This window comes from Apteryx mantelli, chromosome 2, assembly GCF_036417845.1.
Source record: "Apteryx mantelli isolate bAptMan1 chromosome 2, bAptMan1.hap1, whole genome shotgun sequence".
Classification (NCBI taxonomy): domain Eukaryota; kingdom Metazoa; phylum Chordata; class Aves; order Apterygiformes; family Apterygidae; genus Apteryx; species Apteryx mantelli.
The window spans coordinates 159,647,452-159,673,172 of record NC_089979.1 but is presented as its reverse complement, the minus strand read 5'-3'; the positions used below and the strand labels follow the sequence as shown (position 1 = coordinate 159,673,172).

The following is a 25,721-nucleotide window of genomic DNA, read 5'->3' as shown; positions in this document are numbered from 1 at the left end:
TATTTTTCATGTAGGTAAGACTCTACAGAAATGTATTCATTATGTACACAATCATAACTGATAAGACTTTAAAAGGGAAAAGTACACAGCTGGGAGAATTCACATCCAACAAAATATATAAGCAGCTGAATAAATGCTCTTCCATCATTTTAATGTTCCAAACCACTTGGTTCTTTTCACTGCTGATCACTGTATCTCAAATGTAACCTAGAATATATTCAGGCCTCAGATGCCTGCTTCCCTTTGGTTAATCCATTTTCACATTTTGCCTTCTAAGAATACATATTTGGCAGAGTGTAAAACACAATCATCTGTCAAAGTCTTTATTAATCCAAGTTGGAGCAGTAGGTTTTTTTAAAGCTGTGATGGTACAAATATGTGAGAGGTGAGTTCTGCAGTGACAAGTGATGACTTTTACTAAACCCAGCCCAGGGACCAGACTGGGGGGAACTCTAGCCTAAGCACTTGTCCATTCTTCCCAGTTATATTTATTGAGCTGGTTTGAAAAAGCTAGGAACTCCTCTAGACTTTGTCTCCAGCACATTCTTAGACTACCAGGCTTACAACAACCTTGTTACTACAACTTGGATTAATGAAGCACTTAACAGGTTGTCACCTGACTTCTATTTCAAACATCTGGAACTGCTTTCTTTCTCCAATGACCATGATAAGATAATAATTCCTTTAAAGATTATAATATAATAATTCCTTTAAAGATAAGTGTCTGAAGTTAAGCAGGATGAATAGAAACCTGAGATTTTGATTTAAAGCTCTTTGAAGTCAGCTGGAATCCTTTCAGTGATTTCAGAAGATTTGGAATCAGACAAAATACATGGAAGCATTTCTTTAGCATGAGGAGTCTCACTGACTTCCAGGGGACAAATTGTACTGGATGTGGCTTCCATGGTGCCTGCCACAGTCCAGGTTCGCCTGCCATTTAGCAGAAACCAGGGCTGGGAATAGCACAGATGCAGGTTTAAACCTGGCCTGAAGTCAGGACACAGTCTGAGAGAATATCCACACTCAGAATCCAGGATATGCTTCCCCCTCCCTTCCATTTACACACCTTTTACAGCTCAGTCAGCTGCCGGTAAGAAGAAACGCTGTTTTTCATTTTCTGATGGTCTTAGCTATGTTTATTTCCAAAATCAAGTTCTTACAACTTTGAACCTGAGAATCTGAGCAGATCTCAATGTTAGTACCTCTTTAGGACTAAGTCTTTTAGTAATGTGAATAAAATTATTCAAAGAACCTCAGAAATCTTGGCAAGATAAGCTCTTATTCTGATAAACTGATAAAAAATTAGAAATATCAAAAATGAAAATCAGTAGAAAACGAAGAAAAAAAAGTAGTTCTTTCAGTTACAAGCTAGTCATTCATTATTCTTAATACTGAGAATAATGTAATCACAAGAAAAAACCATTTGTCTGGCCTTGTAAGCATTCAACACTAGCAAAATTACTTAAATGAAAAGGAAAAAACCCAAAACTATGTACACAAAATTAGCACGAGAATTAGCAATCAACTGTAGTTCATACAAGGTTCTTAGCAGATAGCATCATCTTTATTAATAAATGATGAACTGCTTAGTGGAATTTTTGCTTAGTGATATCACCATAATAACAGACACATGTTTTATTTATATTTCAAGTTACATCCAAAATAAGCAAGTCATTCACTGACAGATTCTCTCTAACATCTGAAGACTCTTTACCCCAAATTTAAACTTTCATTGATCTAGATGAGATAGTACACCATCAAAACCAAGGGGAATAATACAACAAGTTCAGTTGCTGTGCTCGTCTTTGGGGATTTTGTTCCTGTGATACAACAAAGCTAGAAACTGCATTTCTTAAAGCTTGCTGCACTTTCCTCGTAAGGATGGTTATTTTTTTCTCTGTGGGATACAGTGCTATTTGTGCAGCAGATTGTATTTTGACAGATGCAACTGTATCATAAAAAGGCCCTTAGCACTATCAGACTGGTAGCTCACAAACATTCATGAGCTCCAGGATTTCATAAAAAAAACCCAAACCCAAAATTAAAATGATTCTGAGAGTATAAAATGTCCCCAAGCCACTTACCTCCCCCACGCCAGTCTGCAGAATTTTCAGTCCAGTTGTTTTTTCAAGCTTCTCTTTGTTTATAGCTGTAAGGGAAATGAAGATTGAAAGAGTTATGGGAAAGCTGAAATATGCATGATTTTGCAGCATTTACAAAATAACCAACCTTACGTTCTATCCTCAATCAATCAATTCACTATAATTCTTATTTATGTGATCTATGGATTATCTTTCCCTGTTAGCAGCTCTGCTATTCAGTGTTTTGAATGCATAAGTATGTCATTAATTGTTCTTTATTATGTGAAAAAGAAAGCCAAACCAGTTCTGCTTCCTTGTATACACTATATCACCCTTCAATTCAAGAATGGTTCAGAAGCTCTCTTCAGCCAAATTTTCTCACCATCTTCCCTTCAGTGAGGTCTTGTCTCATTAGCACAGCAGCCCCTCACTGTTGCAACAGCAATATCACTGCACAGGACGTGTACCAGCAAATAACACAACCCTACCCAGCAGATAAGACAAATAATTTATCTCGCAATGTCGGAATGCAATGCACAACATTTTCCTTTTTAAAACTGAGATTTTTACTGTTTATCAGCTTCTATCTCAGTTAAATTGTTAGTATGGTCTTCACATAATTTTGGACTGTGTGCACTTGCAGGCTCACAAAACAATGTCCAACCGGGGTTCTGGGGACAGCACAAAGAAGGGATTATTCCCAGTTGCGGGTATGGACAAAGTCACCCTGTTCTGGGTGAGAAGAGTTTGGCCATCTAGATGCGAGCTGTGTCAGTTGGACGCATGGCCAAGAAACAGGCACCTGACTTGTTTTAATTTATTAAACTATTAATTAAAGTAGAAATGAAATCTTACAGCCTTATTAAACTCTCCTAGCTTTAGCCATATAGTCATTGACTATCTAATCCAAGCTAGTCATCCAGGTTCTCTCTGTAGTCAATGAAAGAGATGGACATCTTAATATGATGAGTCATCCTCCATATCTTAGACACATCTGGGGTACCCATCTCTTTCCATTGATTACAGGAACAACTGGGGTAGACTCAGCTTCTCAGTTTTAATTGTCTAAAGGAAACATTAGTCCCAGAAAGCACAAGAAGTAAGTGTGCTGGAACATACTATACACAGTAAACCTACAGAAAATAATGAAGGTTCACATATTTTTCCTTCCTTTTGGAAAAATACATTGTAACTGTTGCTATTTAAAATATGTTCAAAACAGTTCACAGAGCAGCAGACAATCTTAGAAGCAATATTATTGGGAGATGGTATTCAGCTTGTCCAAAGTGCAAGACAAATGACACATTTATTTCAGAGGTGAGTTGTGTCATTAGGGCTCATTCTCACCTCATATATCCAAAATGTCCACTGATTTTAGTATGAGTTTGTATGTGCAAACACTGAAGAAGTAAAAATTAATGGACTTCTAATACAGAGACACTTTTCTGACTGACTTCAGTGAGAGATGAATTTTCCCCATGATTTTAATGGATAGGAAAGCTCTGTCCATCCTTTAGACCCACATAGCTTTATATTTGTTCTTTTCAATATGCTACCTATCAAGCTGATGGGAACAAGAAGTCACAAGGCAAGAAAGCTTAAGCACATGTTTTGCTGGATGACAGCCTAAAAAATGCATACCAAAACTTTTAAATCATACAACTTAATACCTATACAGTGCTTTACACATTTACAAATCTATTTGTTCCATATTGAGTCATAGCGAAGATAGCTTTGTGAATACAGTTATCTCCGTTTTATACTGAAACAGAGGCAGAAAAAATTAGAGAGCATCCCAGAGGTGGCGAGGATTAGAGTGACCATTAGGAGTCTAGACTTTCTGAGCCTGGTTTTCAGACTGAGCATCTGCACATATTTATATGTATCACTACTCAGGCATTTACACGTGTATCTTGGTATATAGGCCCTTGCCAGTTGTACTCCAATAGATAACACAGATCAGCAAGACTATTGCGCACAATGATGGGGAAGGGAAAGGAGTGTATGAGAAGGAAAGTTGCCTAGACCACATGGATTCAAGTTGCATTTGAGGCTGTATTTCTGTTGCATTGCATATATTGTCCAGCATGAATTTCAAAAAATAAGCCAGTCTTTGCAAACAAGTTTTTCAGTCTTTAGCTCCATCCTCTGGACTATTTTTCTTCACCAACACTCATGTTCAGCACCTGCCATGCCGTGTTACTGACAATCTCATTTTTAGATGTGCCATTTCATCTCAAAGATGTTCCATGTTACCACACTGACAGTCTCACATCCAGCATACATATTAAAGGCAGATTTCTGCCAAATGCAAAAATTCACAAGAGTTATAAAAACCAGAAAGCTTCACCACCTCCTTCAGAGAAACTGAACTGTCCAATAAATGATTCCCTGGTAGCTGGGGATAAATAAAACTGCACAACACAGTGGTTGCAAAATAAAAGGAGTATAAGAAAACAAACAAGCTTACATCCCAGTGTATAATTTTCTACCGTTTGAACAGTTAGCAGGAAAAACTGGGTCTGCCCTATTGCTGAATTCTGTAATTATATTACCTGTTTGACTGACCTTTCTATAGGTTTCCTGAAGACTTTAATTATTGAAGCTTTGGTTTTAAAGTATACTTAGCCACATTTCCGCCCTGCTCCCTGATGTTGGGTAAAACACAAAGCACATCTCTGATCGCCATCCTCACATAAACCCTGCCAAAATTAGGAGGCATGGATGTGATATTGATTAAATCATGACCTGAAAATGGTCAAGCTTAGTCATTGTCAGGATGCAGAGAGAGCCCACAGCAGCCCATCTTTGGGATGTTCACTCCAGGCATTTTACAGGAGCATATTTTAGCTAATCTTATTCCACAAGCAGTTCAGGAAGGTCAACAAATTCTGTCAAAGTCAGCAGTGCTAAGGTTGAAGCACCAAACACATATCAAGCAGCTATCTGAAGATGCTGAACAGTGAATATAATTACTTCACTACCCATAACTACAATTGGGATTTTAAGACAATAAAAGGTAGACAATAGACTATAGATAGATGAGAAAGAAGTGGTGGTAAAGCAAATCCAGATATTTAGAAGCAATCCTTCTACTCATCCTTTGAAAACTGGCCCTAAATTTTCTGAAGTATTTAAATTTGCTACCTGCTAGCTTTTATTCCAATGCAAATATACAGGAGATTATATTTATCTTGCAAATTTTATGAATAGGAAAAGAAAATTCTGGGTAACATGGTATAATGCACATTCCAGAAAAGTTGATTATTAGAGCCACGGCTTAAAGTCCTGAAATAATAATGGAGAACTGGCAAACTCGTCAGCAAAGAGGCATAATAAAAACAGCTATTCAAAAAAAAAAAACCAAAAAAAAAACCCCCGAGCAACATACAAATCCCTTTTTTTAATTTTCCACTGAAACAAAAAGGGTTTCCAAACACACAAAAAAGAAGGCCTATAAATTAAATTCACTAGATGAAGGATATGCAAATTACCTGAAGAAGCGGAGCCCTATAATGTTCTCAAAATTCTGCAATAGCCTATTTAATTAGTATTTTAATTTATCAGAATAATTCTTTGCACTTGACAATTTATGCAGTATTCCATATAATTAAGCACGTAGCTACAGTGGAATAATTTTGCCTACTCTCTTTATACCAGTTATTTTAACCTGAAAGAATTTGTGGAAGTCTCTTCTGTGATCTAAATTGCAGCAGGGACAACTTAATGGCTTTGCTCTATTAGAGAGCACGATGAGGGTGTTACTGAGTGTTTAAGGGTAGAGATTGTCACTGTTCATAGTCTTCACTAACTTGAGGCAGGTCTGATGTATTTTTTGACGGCTAATAATTTTTCCTTTAGCAAAGTTATCTGTCCTTGGCCTAGTCAGGAATTTTTGAGTGGATGGTGGCAGGTTTAACCTTAGAGTCCATTGGTTACTAGGAGAAGCAAGCTATACAGGGCTTCAAGCAGACCTCCAGTCTCATTACAGCACTGCTGGAAGAAGGAAGCCCTGAGGAATGAGCAGTTTAGAAATGTTGCCCGGCACAACCTCACCCTCCAGCTTACAGAGCACAGCCTGCCCACCTGCACGAGGAGAGCCCTGCTCCAGGAGGATTCTCTGCCTGTCTCCCATGATACAGCAGGATTTGCCCCCTCTATAGAACAAAACATCAAAACAGCCTTAAATATGAAGAGTGTTTGTGGGATGATGGCATCCTCAAAAGGAAACCTTTTTTCGTCAGCTGTGAACCTGACTTTGAGGGTATGCTTTATCTAAATAAATGTAGAAAAAAAGCAGTACTTACAGCCATATGATTCCCCTGACCTTTATTACATGTCTATTTTAGAACGAGCCAATTCATGCCCTAGAGTCAGTGACTATACTGACTGGACCTTCACTAACTATAAAAGGGATGGAGGGTAATTAATTCAGATTTACTGTATACTGTCAGATGAATCCTATGACAACCGTCCTCTTCCAATCAGTTTATTGAAAAGCATCTTCAGTAGAGCCTCATTCAGAAGAACTTCATCGATTTTCTTCTCTTTGAGGAAAGGAAAGGGAAAGGAGGAAGGGAATCCAGAGAGAGAATGAGTCTTCATTACAACTTTTAACTTCTTTAACATGTTTTCCAAATCTAACACAAGCAGATGTTGCATCTACTTACATCAAGTGCTTTCTTCTTCCTCTCCCTTCCCCTAAAAAAATCCCAGATTATATGGCAAACTTCTTCATAGGGTGGACCAAAAAGGCTGCCTCTACATTTGGCAGACCCATGCATGGTGGCACGCATTTACACAGCAGATACAAAAAGCTTCGTCTCTTGTAATTCAATGAAAATGGATTCCCATAATATCTGGGAAACACTCTCCCTAGTGAGAAGAACACAGAGCCCCAGAGAAAACCTTTGCCCAGTTACTGCACCTACTGAAACTGCTACGGCACTCACACCGCTAAACCAAAACGGGGCAGAGGGGAACACTCTGCCATTTCAGCACTCTGTAAGTCTCTTCTCTCCCGAATAAGCTGATATGTTACATAGGTTTTTCCTACCTCATTCCAATTCCCTTTTTTGAAGTAATTAAAGAGCACTTTAATGAACTTTGAATTAGATACTTTGGTACCAATGTGTTCAGCAGAATAGACTTTCTGTAATACAAGATAAACACTCCCTCATATGCCTCTGCACGGAGCAGTGTGTGCAGACACCGTGCTGCGCTCCCTGACCCGCAGGGCTCCCCTTCCAGGGGCTACAGCCTGTGAATTAGAAACTACTCTTTATGGGCAGCCGTAGCATCAGGCTGCAAGTGAGGAAGTCAAAAGCACAACATGAGCATACAAAATGCTCCAGCTAGAAGCAAAAATGACTATTTCAAGTGGCCACACACAAAGAGGAGAAGGTTTCCTTCAACTAAATTTTAAAATTCAATTAGTCAGAGACAAGTATACAGGCTGCTGGCAAGAGATATTTTGTCTTCCATTTATTACTGGGTGAATGAGTGAGACTGTTGATTCACATGTAATTTCAAGTTAACGGGCAGTCAGGCTTGGAATGAAAATGGTTGCAAAAAAGTTAAAGCCACATAGTCATACTAGCAACAGTCTGCTAAATATTATGTCATATTTAATTTTCAAGTCATTTTTCGAATGATTTTAATTAGATATTGTTTCAATCTCACGTGCATTATTTAATTTCTAATATCAACATTTCAGCTTTCAATCTGTTCAGATGCAGTTCCTTGCTGCCTGGAGTAATTTAAACTACTGCTTGTATCTCCAGCAATTTTCGGTGCACATATTCTCTACAACTTGCTCTAGCCAATAAAACTAACAGATGGAAATTTAGGCCAGGCTCACCACTCCCAGTGCAGCTTGCAACTCGGTTTCTCTCGGTTCTTAGTCTGAAACACAAGATAGTCAAATCTACATGTACACAATCAAGGAATTTACTATCAGTGTTTGTCTTTAATTCTCTTCAAAAAAATACACAAAAGGTGAGGAAAACAGCAGCACTGTATGTTGCCCTGAGAGTAAAACTGACCTGTACCTGAGTAGCTGGAAAGAGCTTCATAATTGTTTAAACTCACTCCCTAAAATAATGGTACTTTCACCTCTCTAAACAGTCTCTCTCTCACGTCCCTAATATCTTATGGTCAGATAATACTCAAGGTAGACCAGCAAAGTCTGATACATCAGGACCTCATGTAGCTATCTGCTTGCATAGATTAGATATGTATCTTATGCACATTCTTTCTGCCTGACTGCTTGTACTGATTGATTCTTGCTTATTTAATAAATAGCTGCTCAACTGTACGTTTTCCTGTAACTGTCCTTTAAAATGTCAGCACATTGCTATTTTACAATATGGTATTTAAATTGTAATAAAGGACTTTGGGATATATTAAATGACATTTTCATATTTTTGTGGAGCTTTTATGCTAGTGGTGGGATCTATCTCTACTAACTTTAGCTGTTTCAACTAAGATATCAGTCCAGCTTCCCTTTCTAATTGAGAGGGAAACAGGTACCACCAAAGGTACCGCCTTTCTGAGACAGCTCTTGTTTATTCATTATATATAAATATAGGACTTGGAGGGCCTCTTGGGTCTACCAACCCAGTTTGTTTTTTTCACAGGCAAATCCTTTATAAGTAACACATAGGTATACATATGCCAAAATACTGCAGTAAAAAAGTCCTAAGTCTGTTTTGACCTACAGATAATGTCACAGCTACAGAGCTAAGTTTTCAAGGTGTGGTGACAACATAGTGATCCTGTTCTTGAAGTATGAGCAAAACCAGCTTATAGGAATTAGAAACAAAGAAATGTAGAAATAAATACTTTTTCCATTCTAAATATTTTCAGAATACCTTCAGAATACCTTCAGAAACCTGTTCTCAAAAACATTCCCCTAAATAATATTAGGAAGTTGATGTCCATCAAAAGAAGAGTACTAATAACATGAGTACTAATAACAAAAATAACTTGGCTTGGTTATGTATGTTTTACAGATACAGAATACTTTTCAATGAATTCTTAACAGTGACATTTTTTAATACCATCAACCATTTTAACAGTGATAATTCAATGCTACACATTACTTGATGGAGTGCAGTGCACGCATGTGTAACAATTTGCTTGCGTACTTAAACTTATTCAATATTTATAGTTGAAGGTACACCAATTCAGCTTGTATTAGCAGAAAATGGAAAAAAAGAAGTGTAAAAAGTGTCATTCCTCCTTTCTCATCAAAATGAGTTAAGATAAAGATTCTTTGTTACGTTTTGGCTCTGTACAGTGAATCTAGATAGAAAAACCTGAAGTGTTTTGAGCTGCAGCTAAAGTTGAATATATTCAAGTAGACCAAAGCGGCAGGACTGGTGCTACTGGCTCTAGTGCAGATGATTTTCCTCAACAAGCTCCTTTCTGAGCTGATTGCTGCCTTGATCAACTTTTTAATTGTACATTTTAAAGTCCCAGAAGGAAAACTTCACCATCATATGTTCAGTCTTAACATTTACAAATTAGAAGGCAGGATTCTTGGTCCCAAGGCCTAGAAGGTAAGAAGGATCATCTGGATCTCTTTCAGCCATTTCCAGTGTGTGGAACTCTTTGCCTCTTGACCTTCTCAATACTACGGAAAGTAACACCTCGCAAATCAGCTTAAGGCCACAGCTTCGCTCTGCTCTCTCCTCTCCTCTCCTCTCCTCTCCTCTTCTCTTCTCTTCTCTCTTCTCTTTTTGAAATAGCATTATAAAAGAACAGTTTGCTGCCTTCTTTTATTTATAGTTAAGAATGTAACAGATTGCTTTAATTTTCTTGTGATGAAAATACTACAGAAAAAATATCAAACACTTAGATAATAGCAGTTAATCAGCTTTTCAGGGGTAGCTACATATTCTAGAGTTGTGTATTCACTTTTTGCTTCCATTTGAATATTCTCTGCTTATATATATATTTCATTTCAATCCCTCCGGATATCCACCACAGCTCCTTTTTATGTTTTATTGTTTTCATATAAAGGTAGAAAGAACTGTCTGTCCTCTTTAAAAACAGAAACTTCTAAATAAGATCTGTTCCTTTTAACACTTTTCAAAAAAGTGGAAAAATTACATTACTTTTTTTTTCTTATCCATCTAAAGGGAACAAAAATGTTTACCTACCTAGTGTCCAGGAAGAACAATATCTAACCACAATTTTCTCTTTTCTAGCAATATTAACTGTGGTGGTTTACAAGTAGAAAGCACCAGGGAAGTGACCCAGAAGTTGGTACTTACGCTTATAGCTTTGTAGGGATTCGGGAAATACAGCCATCTGGAATCAGACTGAGCTTGTGTGGTTTCCCTGGAATAGATGATCTGTTATTGGGGCTGGGGAGGGACTATACCATCTTTCTGGGAGCCCAACAGCCACTTTTTCTATCATTTCTATTATTTCTTAACATGAACAAACCAAAGAGCTCAGGAAAAGAAAGCAGAGAACAGTGGTTGCTCAGTTAAAGCAGTGTTCTACTCCTCCTTAAGATCTCCCAGGGAAGTACACTGACCCTGTTTGATATTATAAGATATAATATTTGAAAATACACATTTGGCTTCTAATTATTGAACTTCATCTTCTTTATGCTGTACTTCTTTAGCATTTTCCTGTTTTCAGTGCTTTGAGACTTCTTATGAAAACCACCTGAAACATATGAATTATTTTCACTCTTACTTAGAAACTGTTGAAATCTTTGGACGGACACTGTATGTATTTGCCATGGTATATGAAAAATTTAAGGGTCACTGCCACTAATTCTCAGCATGCCAAACTGTCCTTATTTTTAATAAATACAAACTCAGAAACTGTCATTTTGTTTCCGTCATTTCCTCAACTTCCAGAGTTAATGAAACAGTACCCTCTGGGTTCATTTCTTTAATGATCCACAACACTACAAGCCATTTTATTTTTTGTTCATCTGCAACTACGCTTAATGTCGTCCTCGTGGCACAAATGTAACAAGACTGAGTTGGGAAAACATTAGCAATATTTCAACTGATTGGCTCACTAAATCATGAATAACACAGTTAACGCACAAGGTCATTCACTAGCAAAATCTATTATTTGCTGTGCCCTCAGAACAAAATGAAAATATTTATTGCCAAGGATACCACCAGTAACAAGAGCCACAATAAAGCTTTCAGGTGAAAGTGAACAGGGATGCTATTAACTTGCCCATTGTTTCTCACAAGAATTTTTCCTAATTCCACCTTAATAAAGACTTCACAGGCTACTTTGCTAATCTTAAAAGTATTTCTTTAAAATCAACAAAAAGAGAAAATTCAGTAAAAACTCCTTATAGTTGGCAAATATAGGCCCAATATTTTTTAAAGAATATAATCTTTAATCACATCATAAAGAACATTTGTCCCTGAATGGATGAAGTGCAAAAGAAGGAGAGTAAATGCTTGTGTACAGAGATGAACAAGTCCTAAAAGCATTTGCAGAATTTCCATGTGCATGCATGTACCTGTATGCAAATTTGATGGGAATGAGGGGAAAAAGGATTTAACAGAAAAGATCTAAGTGTGTAAAGAATGCTTACATTACAGATTCCATGGACAGCCTTACAAGGAAATATTAAAGTCCCAACAGCCAGTCTCTCAAGACATTTCTTCAGGGCTTGATCAGTACCTGCCCAAAGCTCAAAGGCAGTAAACCAAAAACCCCAGAGAGTGGTTCCACACAGGTTTTCTCCCCACAGAGTCATCCTCACTTTAAGCAGACAGGACTGGTGAAGTCGTACTCCAAATACTTGTATTATTATTATTTACTATATCACCTACAAATTCTAGTCATGGCCAGGGGCTTCCTGCGCGAGGTGCTGAACAGAAAAGTGGTTCTTGTGCCAAATGATGGGAGAGAGTCAATGGCTACAGACATACAGAGGGGTAACAACAACAATGAATCAATATTAGGCAACAAGACAGCAGAATACCAAAAGCAGCATCTATCTGCACAGCTATTTTTCTCTTATTTTCTGGCACAGGAAGTGATGTGATCAGCTAAGCCTTGTAGATCCTTTAAAAGCCACAGTGCTTTCACCTTGTCACTGTTTAGAGGAGCAGAAGAGATTTATTGGCAGGGGTTAAAATAAGATGAAATAGCGGGATAGGGCACTATGATCAGCTATCCCAGGACTGCTGGAAGCAAAGGCAAAGCTTTCCTTATACACAATTGGTGTGACGGCCAGGTCTCTCTTTCGCAATAGGCTTAACTCAGTACTTACTGGCATGTGTTTTAACTGGCATCGTCTCTCCTTGTTAACAATGTTATGTGTTGTGTAAGATATCTCTACAAAATGAAAAAAGGATACCTGGACTCTCCCATTTCCCATGGCAGAAATTTTCCATTTCAAATCCTAATGGATTTGATTGGTTGGATTATAAGCCTCTCATGGGTTTGGGTCCTCAAAAAATGCCATTTTGTATTGCAGATGGACCATCCTACCTTCAGGAAGAAGCCCATCTCTGGCCTGATGATTTTTAAAAATAAAACATAAGAAATTGCAAAAATATTAGAACTGAGGAAGATGGATTAATTGACAGGATGGGAGGCTGTGGACTAACGTTATTTTTTAGGAGCTAATCATGCTGGTAGAAGAGTTTACTATCCCTAAAATTGCGAGCTAGGCACTCTTGTGAGTACACCCTTATCCTTTTTGGGCAAAATGTGCATCATTAGCAAAAAATCTGCTGTTTAACCAATTTAAGCTTACCTGGTACATTTTGACTGACATGGTTTAGAGAGTGATCAGAGGAGCAGTTACACCAGCAGATATAAGACAGCAATACCCTCTGTCAGGGGTATGATAACCGCTTTCATTGGCACTGATGCATCCAAAAGAGGACATCAGCCTAAAGCCTTTATGAGGTTGTCAGAGTTGTATGGATTATGCAATCTAACACATAGAAATCATTACTGCATACAATTTATGATAAATATAAATGAAATGCCTATCCACTTTACACATACATGGGCATAGGTCACTGTTAGAGTGCCAGCAATTTCAAGCAATTTCTGCATGCTATTTTCTGCAAAAATTAGCACAATAGCTTCATTCTGGGGTGAAAATCTATAGGAGAGTTAAAAGCTCAAAGAAATGTTTCCTGACTTCTCTCTGTTATATTTCAGCAGGCAGACCTTCTCCTACCAAGACAGGCTAGCAAGTACCCTAAGGCCATGCTGTGCATGAAGCTTTCCAGGCAAAGGGCTGTGCCCAAGCAGCCAGATCCTTTCCCTGCCAGCGAGGCTTCAGAGCAGGTGTGTCCAGAGCTTCCACTGGCTGTGTCTGCACTGAAAACAGCTGTAAAAGAAGCATTTCCTACTGAAAAAGAAAAGCAGATATTACAAAGGCAATACAGATCACAGCTTCCTCAGGAGAGGATTTTGTGAGAAAATGGTCTGCGTGTTTCCTGACCCCCTCCCTTCTGCAGATTGCTGGATCCCTGAGAGATTTCTGAAGGGGAGGATATTCTTGTGAAGGCACCTTGAGACTCCTTTCTTATATAAACAAAATTCACCAGGACTGTTTACTTTAAATATATCTAAACTAATACACACATATACATATAATATGTATGTCTCAACATAAGATACATACATATAGCTTATTTCACCCACTATTCTTTTAAAATGAATACAGAATAACAGTATAAACATAAATTAAGTATAAGGTATACATCTCTGCCAATCGAGATGAATGTATATTATTATCCCTTGACCCCTTCTTAATGTTCCATTTTAACATGTTTCTAAAATATTTATACCATACAGGGTGTTAAATTATAGCAATTAAGGCCATAGTATGGTTTTATTAATATTTCATCAAGAATGTTTCATAATTTGAATTTCCCTAGTGCCCTTCTGTTGCTTTGCTGTACACTGTAGGCAGGGAGGGCAGTTCTGTTTTGTTCTTCATCCCTGCAGAACTTTACCACCATTTTGCTTTCTTTGGCCAGACACAATGTTTTGCAACTACTAATTTTTTACTTGATGACTGATTCATATAATATTCTTAGGTTCCTTATGTCCAGTTCTGGGTCCCCAGCAAGCACAGCAAAGACATCAACAGACTGGAGAGAGACCAGAGGAGCACCCCTGAAGGGGCTGGAGCATGAATATGAGCAGAGGCCAAGAGAACTGGGTTTGTTCAGCCTGGAGAAGAGAAGTTTAAGCAGTGATTTAACTGCTGTCTTCTGCTACCTGGGCAGGGTTATAAAGAAGATGGAGCCAGCTTTTTGCAGAGACACACACCAAAAGGACATGAGACAACGGTCACAAGTTGCTACAAAGGAAATTCTATGTGGACATAAGGAAAAAAAATATTCACATAGTGAGTAAGTGACAGTCAACTGTTGGGACAAGGTTGCCCTGAGAGGCTGCAGAGTCTTTATTCTTTGAGATTGCCAAAACTCAGTTAGGCAAGGCCCTGAGCAGTCTACCTAATTTCAGATTTGGCACTGCTTTACACAGGACTTTGGACCAAATGGCCTCCCAAAGTCTCTTCCAACCCAAACTTTTGTATGATCCTAAATATATATATATATATATATATATATAAAACATATTTAAAGACAGCAGTTCTTCACAAGAGATTGTCTAATTCTATCCTGATATTTCAGAAACAGTAGGAAATGCTTTCTTATTAGAAATGGGCACTGCATCTTTTTATAAGGTGGGTATCTTAACTGCACAAAAACGCAAGGCTTCTGTCCTCCGGGTAACATCATCTTTCACATCCTAGTTCAGCAAAACATTTTTATTTCTGGTTCAGTCTGTTCTTATTCAGCAAAGCACTTTAAGACATGTTCAGCTGCTGAATCATGGCCGAAAAGCACTGTGGAGTGAAGCAGAGAAACACAGAAATTTGGGATACTTCAAAACAAACTAATGCTTGGGGTTTATTACTTCGTTTTTGAGGCATAGAAAGCTGCATGGTCATCGCAGTAATTATGAACCAGGTTATGACAACAAAACTGAAGAGATGGACCAGATTAAAAAATGTTAATGATGAAAATATAATTTTTCTAGTCAAATTTTTAGAGAAAACAATAATATTAGAAACAGGCAAAGAATACATAGAAGAAAAGAAATAATATGCAATGTTGTTCAAGAATGAAGAAAGGTCTCTTCCTGAAAGAGCATAATTTCACTGCTTATATGGCAGGTGACTAAAGGACACATCTGAGTTTTACCCCTGCTGAAGCACAAGGTAGACCTACACAGAGGTAGAAGGGGCTCAGAGACAGATGCAGGGGAACAAAGACGGCCGGCGGTTCTGGAAAACCTGCCAAGGACTTCAGAGCATGTTTGGCTGCTCCGTGTATTCTGCATTCTGCAATCCAAGGGAAGATTCATAATGCCGCTTTAGACATCTAAACATTAGCTATCTAGCGAAAGCTACTTGCCTAGTTTCCCTCTAGCTGATAGAGAGAGAGACACTTCCAGAGAGCAATTCATCTTCCCTCAGAAAGCCATCGTTCATATGTAAATAAGATATCTCTATCCATTTGATGGGCAGCCAGGACAAGCCAAAAGCAGTCGGGGAGTCGCAGCAAAGTAACCACCAAAGATTTAAGGAACTGATTTGACTGATATCGAAATAAGTAAGTGATCTCACAAGGAAGTGGGATACTAATTACTGTGTGAAAAAAAGATGGAAAGAAGGGGATGTCCAGGCCCGTTGGCCAAAGCCTTAGCCACCCAGACTGTAACATGAAGGGTACAGTTTTCAGACTTGTTTTCCCATAATTCTGAAATGATAGTTTGGAACTCAAAATTCATTTAGAGTTTTCCTTAAAAAAGCAGTATTATTTCGATTGACTTAATACAGCAAGGCAATATAATAGTTAAAATAATAATAGTAAAAGATTTCACTTTAATTTTTAAACACAAAGGATGACAAAGATAGTTGTTATTAGGTACTCTCTATAGTGTGTTTTTTTTCTAAATCATTAAATTGCTTTTTTTTGTCTGCTGTAATTATGTTGCAATAAATACTTTGATGAATTGTTTCATTCAGTACTCGGCAGCCTGTTTTTAAAATAATGAAATACTACAGTTTTTATGTTTTGATTCGAAAAAAGCAGCATTTTGTGTATCATAAGAATCAATTTCAATTAATTTCTGATAAGGTCTACCAAAAGCCTCCTACACCCCAGAAAGTTTGCTGAACAAAGCTGACAAATTATCTGGAGGAACAAGTGCCTCCAGGGTTATCCTGAAAGGATTTGGTTGTACTGGGAATTCATAAAAATGGATGCACCAGCAGAAGAACACGGCTCTGTATATTACGTTGTCACATAGCAGGAAGAGTCAAGGCTCCTTCAGGTAACATTGTGCCACATATAAAAAATGAGCAATTTTGAGCAATTAGTTTCACCAAAGGTTGAATGAGAATCTGAACTTCCTGCTGTCTTGCAAGTGAAGTTATGAAGGTGAAAGAAAGCTTGTTTTTCTCTTTTGGGTTGGGTGAGAAGATGAATGCAAGAAAATTAACAGGTTGCTGCATCTCTTGCTTTTGATAGCCAATTTAATTAGACATTCTGTAATTCTGTATCTATCTGGACAATTCCTTGGGTCAAGATAGAAATCTAATTCTCACAAAACCTCATATATAATGGATAAAAGTACCAAGGTCCTGTAAAATGGAGATATATGTAGGATATAATTATATGTAAAGTGTATGTATTTTGTGTGTATGATATATGGTGCTGGAGTGGGATTTGCATATGTTTGAATATTCATTAGACCTTCAATATCTTGTGAAACAAATGCAATAAAGGAAGGAATAGAAACAGAGATAACAGGGAGAAGATGCATCTCTTTCATTTTCCTAATTTTGCACTGTATAATCATCTATTCATCTATTTTCTTATTTAAAAATATCAACAAGATGTTTGATATTATAAATAACATTAAATAATAGACATTAATAATACATTGTATTCTTTCATTCAATTACAATCTTTAAATTAAATCTGAAGATATTAATACTTAAATAATAATTAATATAAAATTAACTTTTAAATATAGCACTGTAACACTTTGTGGAAATTATATAAGAAGGTGTAGTTAGAATACTTGAAGAACACAAGCATATCTAAATCAAACTGCAAGAACTGTTGACATTTCATTAGAAATAATCAAAATCCACCACTTATTTGGTAATTACAACATATAAATACATTTTCCATTATCATATTGATCATAATACTGCAGCTACCTCATTCTTTTAAACAACCATATTACTACTTGTGTAATTTTACTTTCTATATAAACTACGCTATGCCACATTTTAGAATTATTATTTCAGCAACAGTAGTGTTAAAGGAAAGTAGCATTTTTATAAAGCCCAGCACATCTGAAGGAAAAAAGCACTCAGAGTATCTAAATATGTTTTTTATGCACAGTTTGAACTCCAGTTGTTCAAAGTGAAGTGTCGCCTTTGGTGTGGAACATGAAGTACTTGGGATATAAGAGCAGAGCAGCATCAAAGCAGGACCAGCCATCTGATGCCACAAAATGCTTATATTGATTTCATATTTTGAAAGGCTTCCTTTATCTTGAATATTTAGTAGACCCAATGAAAGTTTGGACTGACCCCAACGAGTTTAAATCCTGCTTTAACAGAAATGTAATCTTTGAGAAGGACATACAGGTTATTCTATCATTATGCTTGTTATCAGCAAACAGGATAGTAATTCAGAGACAGCCATTATATGGCACATTGGGCTTTTGGACTACAGAGATTATAAAAACTACAGATATTACTTGTATTTACAATCCTCAGTAGACTATCAAAAAGAAAATACTTTAGAATATCTTTTCTAGAGTAGCCAGGCAATGTTTTTTTTAACAACATTTTAGTTAAAATAGTTAAATAACCTATTTTTTGCTTCTGGTTAATAATATACAGCATGTTTTCAGCCTCAGACAAACTACAAAGCAATTAAATCCACTATCAGATTTAACTTTGGCACTGGGGCTATTTTGAAATTTACTTGCAGCTTTTCATTTTTTTCACCTTTTATTTTAATTGTTAATTAAGACTGACTTTCAAAAAGATGTTCATTACTTTCATAGCAGTAAAGTCAAGACTTTTTTGTCATAATCAGGATGCTGATCCCATTTTAAAACTAGGTGCTAAATAATAACATATGTGAAGATGACAAAAAGGAAAACCAAGAATATTCTCTATGTGGTAGGAGATATTTGTATTTCTCCCTCCAAATGACATCTGGACTTGTGGTACTCATGTCATTAGGACAGGACTTGAAGTAGCCCTTCCCATATAGCTGTGTATTTCAAATGTTACATATAGTTAGAACAAAAGTAAGCAAGAGCCAACAAACCTAAAACCATGAAGCTCGGAGAAACGAAGGTTTGGAAGAAGAGCTCTGTGTAGGATCCTATCCAAACTATACTGAACTCCCCAGGAACTGTGAGTTCACTTCCTGCCATATCCACACAAACACATATGTTGGTTTGTATCCGCTCTCTAGAAGCGTTTTGCTCTCCCAATGGAAAGGGGACTAGAAAATAGGTTGAAGATAGAGATACTCAACATTCACAAGATTATGACATAAAAAGTCTTCCCAAGCCGTTATTTTAGCTGTCACGTTACTGCGTTAGAGACTTCCATCTGGCAACATAAATAGTTTAATAATTTCCCACAAACAGTTATTCATTTTTAGTGGCAGATAGTCTCCATAACTGATCAAAAGAACCAAGGAGAACAGCTGGTCTACTAGGACAGTTATTAAACTACCATCCTGCAGTCACCTGTACTGCTACACAAGCACAATAATTGATATATCACTGAGCCTTCTTGTTCCAGAGTACAGCTATGCTGAGTTCTTCAAATTAATAATTTAGTTAACACAAAATGTGCTTTCCATTTCACCAAAATATTCATGAATTTTATTCAAGTCCAGTTAAAAATTTTGGTTAATGATAATGGAAACACAAAAAAATCAAAAGTCAAAATACACTGTTTGACTTGAAAAGTAGTTTATAATTTTGTTTTGAATAATGTTTGTTTCATATTTTTCTAAATTTGCTTAAAAGGCCAGAATGGAGTTTAAAACACAACTGAAAACAAATATTTAGCTTTAAAGAAGTAATGTAAGCATATTTTGGAAAAGAGAAAATTGTTCGTTAGGAATTGATTAGGAAGTTTCTTTTGTTTGGTTAACCAAAAAAAAGGAAGAAAAAAAGTAAAAAAAGTTCCCCATACAGCTCTTTCCAAAGCATGTTTAAGATCACAATAAAGAAAACATAATTTCATCTGGTAATTTCATTGAATTTGTTGGAATAGTCTTTATCTGGAGTTGAGCTATTGTAAAAGTTTCTCCTTGTCTGCATGAAATGAAGACGCACCATTTTTGCAGAACCAGAAAAACTGTTTTTACGAAAAGTGAGAACAAGACAAGCAGACAACTATCTTTTGCTTCCATTATTAGCTTTTTCTTCAAATGCATTTTAAAATACATTTTTTAATGAATATAATTTTTGTAATTGTTCCTGTACTTAGCATGTGCTCTCCAAACAGAGGAGCTCCCTGGCAAATAAAGTCTGGAGGACATAGTTGGGGGAACCCAAGAAGTTCCAGCTAATATTGTTTGCTCTGCCTCTTTCTTACCAATGCCTGCTGCAGAACAGCGTCTGCACGTGTGCCTTAGCTGCCAAGGACTGCTGCGTTTCAGCACACTCTGCCCTCCGTTGGCCCTGGCAGTGACAGGGAACAGCTGGACACATGCCCCACTGTGTTGATCTGACGTTACATTGATAGCCCTTGGCTATGAATCTCATTTCATTAAGAATTCACCTCTGAAAAAGGATATTGTCCCTACTGAGCCTCTACTTTTTCTGTTTAGCAGGGTTTTTGAGCACTCGCTACCTAGGCACAGTGTCTGTTCCTTGACTGATGAGAACAAAGGTAACTGAATAATTTGTGGTAATAATAGTAGTCTATAAATGCAAATATTTCTCATATGAAATTCTTTTACTTATTTGGAAGTTCTCTCCAAATGGCTTGGAGCTACAGTTTTTTCAGAACTAATTTGAAGAACACTTTTCTGTGCATAATTCTTAGCTCATAATTCAGGGTTTGATTCAGGATTGAATCTTGGTGTGAGGTCTTAACTGTTTTGTGTGTCCCTGATCTCATTGCTGTGCTCGATTTGGGCACCGCAGGATGGAAACCGTAGCCTGTTGATTCTATGTGGTCACATTTTCATAGGCTTTCAGTTCGATTCCCTCAAAAATTCACTGCTGTGCATTAATTACAACTGGACATAAAATTACACAGAGTTGCTTCCGTTTTGTGATAGGGCAGGATTTGCATAATGTAGACACATAACCTTTATATAGTAATACCTCTGTCAATAAAAGTCATTTTTCATCCGTATGAGATGGGAAAGTTGTGAAACAAGGAGATAAAAGTGATTTGCCCCAAGTCACCCAGCAGATCACTGGCAGAAATGGTAATTCCTCACTGTCCTGAAGCCAAACTTAGCAACACTATGTTCACCCTATGGTTCAGTGGTGAACAATTTCTCTATATACTACTTAACACGTTCACTCCAGGCCTAGGACTGGAATTTGTAATCAAACACTGCCATTGGGGGATTTCAAGATGAAAGGGAATATGTAAAAGTAAAATAAAACCATAATGCTAAAGAAATCAGCAGGACTAAATAGCTCATTTTTTAACCTCAGCTAACTGTGTTTATTTGAAGAAAGGTAAAGGAAATTCTTCTGGGAAAAGGAGAGGTCATCTTTGAGAAAACAGCAACAATCAATGCACACCAATAAAATCATCGATTCTCTGAAGGATTCTTTGTTATAAATACATCTAACAACTCATTGAACTTGGTACTTTTGGCCCATTTAAAAATGATCTGATAATATTATCTCTTAGATTAATAAACCAGCATACTGAATTTGGGAGAAGTCAGAGGTTTACTTGTTTATTTATCCAAAGTATTCTTTTAGCGCTCTGGTCTCTCAGTCTACTGTTATTATTAATTTTCCTTAAGTTCTGCTTTTCAAATACTTTGTCTCCAGCTCACTTTGCATTTACTGTTCAGCAATATAACCCTACAGACTGTTAATGAATAAGATAAAAATCCATAAATTAGGCTTCCATGGGTGCTTGTGCTCTGTATCTCTGTGAAGGATGATCACAATCAAATGCTTGTTTCTTGAGACAGCCTGTCAACCAGCACAATTACAAGGTTTTCAGCTTGCTCTGCTGTGGTACAAGACAGAAGCAAGGCTCTACTGCAAGGGAAATATATTCTTCATCTTTAACTTTGTGGCTATTTCCTTAGTCATATTAATTTTCTTTACAGATTGTTATTAATTCTCTTTTGCAAAAGCAAAACTCTTACATAGGCAGTATTTAATATTCCTTTATGGGTATGCCTACTTCACAGAGAGTGTAAAGATCTGAGTGTTGTGCAAACATAACCAACTCAGGCTTAACCTAGGTAGCTTGGTAGCCCTGCTGTGTTGCTGCAACAATGTGAAGGCCAATATGAGTGATCGGTCCAAGCTGCCACAGATAAACTACTAGCAGCACATGCTAGTTTAAACCCCTTGAAATGTTGACATCCTTGCGATCTTTCACCTGCTGATGTGAAGGGAAAGGGGGTTCAAATCCAGGAGAAGAGCTCAGTTCGGTACTGAAATCCTGGCATCGTTATGTAGAGCAAAAATTTTGTCATGGACTTTATTGACATCAAAATTTAACTGTGTGGTTTTTGACATTAAAGGAAGACATGCTAAGGACAGAAGGTGGGTTGCAACCATGACTCCTGGTCTTCAGATAGTAGTGACAGTTTTTGCATGAAAGCTGTAGACCATTCATCATCTGAAACAGGACCTATTACAACAAATGCCAAATTGTGATCTATTGAGCATGAAAAGTTGATAAGGCTGCAATAAAAGCCTATATCCCACAGGTAATTATGATGGAGATGAGTAGAGGGAGAGAAAACTCTCAGGTTTCCAAGAGGAAAGTCATATACATTTAAAGACTAGTCTTAAAGTGAGCTGCAGTACCTCACCAAAAGGAAAAACAAGTTGATATTGCTTTGATTTTGCATCTTCTCCTTTCAAATTTCTCTAGGAATCGTGAAATGTTAGGAAAAATTGCAGTGGTCTGAAGGCTTTCCTATGCTGCAGAGCCTCCTCAAGGTTCTGTATTGCAGCACTACCTGGAGTCCCCACACTACCTTGTACTCTGCTTCTATCCCTGATGTGTCTCCCTCATCATCCTCACCCTAATATGCTCCCTAAGAAATCTGCACAGAAGAGGCTTGAAGTTGTCTCTCAGAGTGACTATGCCAACAGTCTCTAGACATGCCTGTGAACTTAAGACTCGCTTACCTCTCTCTGCATGCTGCAAAGAATTCAAAAGTAAGGACAAGACTCCCGCCTTCAGTCCCTATTTCTTTTGTAAAGGAAGCAAATTTGTTGTCTAAAATATTAGCAAGCATCTAGAAAGCCAGGCAATGTGCTGATAATGTTACATCTTGGTCTTGAATTCCAATACTACCTCCTGGCTGTAGCATTTTCTAGCAGATATTGCCAGTTGCACGATGTTACTCCACTTCAGGTCTCCAGGTAGAGTACAAACCATGAATTAGTACTCTTTGATTCCATCAATCCAGGCAGTTTTTCACCCAGGTACTATTCCACCTATCTAGACCACAATGTCTGAACTTGGATTCAAGTGTGCTGTTGGAGACTGTATCAAAAGCCTTGTTTAAGTCAAGGTAGATGACAATCACTGTTCTCCCCCTATCCGCACAGCTCATCATTTCATGATAAAAGACAATCAGGTTGGTCAGGTTTGATTTATGTTGATTAATCCATGCCGGCTATTCTCAGTCATCATCTTTTTTTTCACGTACCCAGGAATAGCTTCCAAGAGGACACAATGCATAATCTTCTCAGGGACCAAAGTGAGGCTGACTAGCCCAGAGTTCTCCAGATCATCCTTCTTGCTCTTTTTGAAGACAGGTACAACATTTGCTTTTCTCCAACCTTATTCCCTCATCTCAACAACTTTCAAAGAGGATACAGAGTGGCCTTCCTGTGACATGAGCCACCTCTCTCAGCACCTTCATGTGCATCCCATCTGGACTCATGGACTAGATCTTACCACTTTACCAAACCAGTCTCCTGACACATCTATTCATTTTCCTGAATAGCAAGACAGAGGTTTTTTGTGCTTTGCTGTCCCTAGATACTTGCAAGTTCTCCTGAGCTCCTTTGTCCTTTATAGCCGCCTCTCACAGCATCCTGCCTACCAGTCTCCTGATCAGCCAGTCTGATCTCCTGAACTCCAGTGTCTCTACTCTGCTACATTTCTTCCTCATTTCCCTCAAGATCTTGAACTCCACTATTTCATGGTGACTACAGCCATGGCTGACACTGATTAGTAAGTAGCATTATATGTTGATATGAGTGCAGAAACCTCATTTAACTGATTCTATCAGGTTTTCTACTTTTCCTTCCAGATTCAAAATAAGTGTGTTTGGACTGAATTCAGAGAATTCTGCACTAATGAAGAACCATCAGGGCATAGCAATGAGATCACCATGTAACTCGCCTATTTCGTACAAGGGTACTGGGGTGGGATATTCACCTTGTGCCTTAAAAACATCTTCTTGTGAACATATCTCTTAATTATGACTGTAGTACTTCTTTGGTTCAATGTTCTGGCTCATAAATTGTAATAGTCCATACCTTGGCACCATATGTTGCCATTTACAATTTCTGCAAGGTATTTGCTTCTAAATCAGACCAGCTGCACAGCTATAAATTAGAAGTGAGGCAGGAGAGAATGAAATCAGTGAAAAGCAGGGCTGCCATGCCTGATATCATCTACATTTTGGAAAATCTGTTTTGTCCTGGTGAGGCTGCACCCAGAGTTCACCCTAAGCTTCACTGCTTCATGGCATTTTTCCATCTTGCCCTTCTGGAAAGGTTTAACTAGTTCATATTCCACCATATTTTAGGCATCATGGGCTTTATTCTTTCTAACTTAGACATACTTCTTGGGAGGATTTTAAGATTTTTTAAATTGCAGCGTACTCTAAATTAATTCAGGCGGCCAATGACCCCCAAATGCAAAGGCAACAATGTTCGAGGCCTCAGAGCTCTTGTGCTCTTACAGCATCATCTCATCCCATAGCATTTCAAAGTCTTCAAACAAGTATTCAGTCCATCTCTAAAATCTTCCAGCCTTCAGGAACCAAAGCTCCAGGGCTTTTGATCTCAACTCTTTAAGTCTTTCCTTAATCTAAAAGGCTTTAAATTCGTTAATTCCTTCTCTGCTGACAGACCTTGTTACTGGAACATGGAGGGTCAGAATTGAGATGACTGTTTCTCATTTCAAATAACTCTTTCTATCTGCTTATTTATTTATTACAACTAATTTTTTCTTCTAAGGACATCAAGTAGCTGCAAAAATATTACTCCTTTGGTCTTTTCTTACTTGAAGTTTACCAAGAGGTCACTAAAGCATTACTGAGGAATGAATGTATCATTAAAGTTATCAGTGTGTGACCCTTGGTGTTCTTGTGATTCCCCTAGCCTTTTCAGGAGGCAGTCAGGAATAAATACTTTAAGAACTGTTGCACAAGGAGCTGCTCTAAAAGGAGCTGTAAATGGCCTGTGAGGCAAGATCAGTCTTTCTTTAAAAAAAAAAAAAAAAAAAAAGCCCATAAAGAACAGTTGGGAACAGTTGGGTACATCTCTCCAAAATGCAAAGCATTGCTGGTCCTAGAGGAAACTAAATGGAGCCCTCTCTATGGACAAAAATGGAATTTGTTTGATGCTGACCTTTTGCTTTGCCTTTACTTTGTCAACATTAGTCTTTTTCTGATCTTGCCACCCCATAGTCCTCCCTTTTTCTTTTTATTTCCCCTTTCCCCCTGTTTTTTGTCTGTTTCCACCCTGTTTAAGCCACCCCACTTTCACATTTTCCTTTCAAATGTTTGATTAACATTTTGTTTTTCATCCAAGTCATTTAAAGGAGCTTATCTTCTGCCCAGGATACACTTAGATATTAGCATTTCTGCCTGACTGCTGAATCAGTGCTGGAATGGATGAGTCAGAGGGGAAGGAAGCAAAAAGCCCTATCTCAAGCAGCAAATAAAGTTAAAGTGAGGTAGGTTTGGGAAAGGAGAACCCTTGCTAGTAAGTTGAAGGATATAAATAACTAAGAAGAGGAATTCTCTAGAAAAGTCCATAGAGATTTCTATACAGTACTGGGATGGAATTCAGATAAAAAGCATTAAGATAAGTTCAAGAAAAAATAATTCCTAAAGGTGAGCTCTATTAGATTGTGAAATAGTCTCCTGCTGGAAGTGGTGAGAGTCAAACGGTTTGGACCATTTAAAATTGAAATGGACAAAATGCTGAAGAATACGCGGAAGGGCTGGTTATATCATTCAAATGCTTCACATGGAAGTATATTTACACTGTCAACAGCAAGCATTTCCATTAAAAAAATTGCTGCTATACATGTGTGTCAAGCAGTCTATGTTTAGAAAAGCAAAAGATAATATTCTCTTTATCATC

The 25,721-nt window shown here is 37.5% G+C and overlaps 1 protein-coding gene across 1 annotated transcript in view; it reads right to left on the bottom strand.

The window, feature by feature from the left end:
- The window catches only part of PTPRN2 (protein tyrosine phosphatase receptor type N2), a 586,186-nt gene that overhangs the window by 245,118 nt on the left and 315,347 nt on the right, over window positions 1–25,721 (bottom strand). The window contains exon 13 of the mRNA XM_067292199.1: window positions 2,085–2,149. Within this exon, the coding sequence (XP_067148300.1) occupies window positions 2,085–2,149 (65 nt within the window). The remainder of the gene's footprint in view (window positions 1–2,084; window positions 2,150–25,721) is intronic.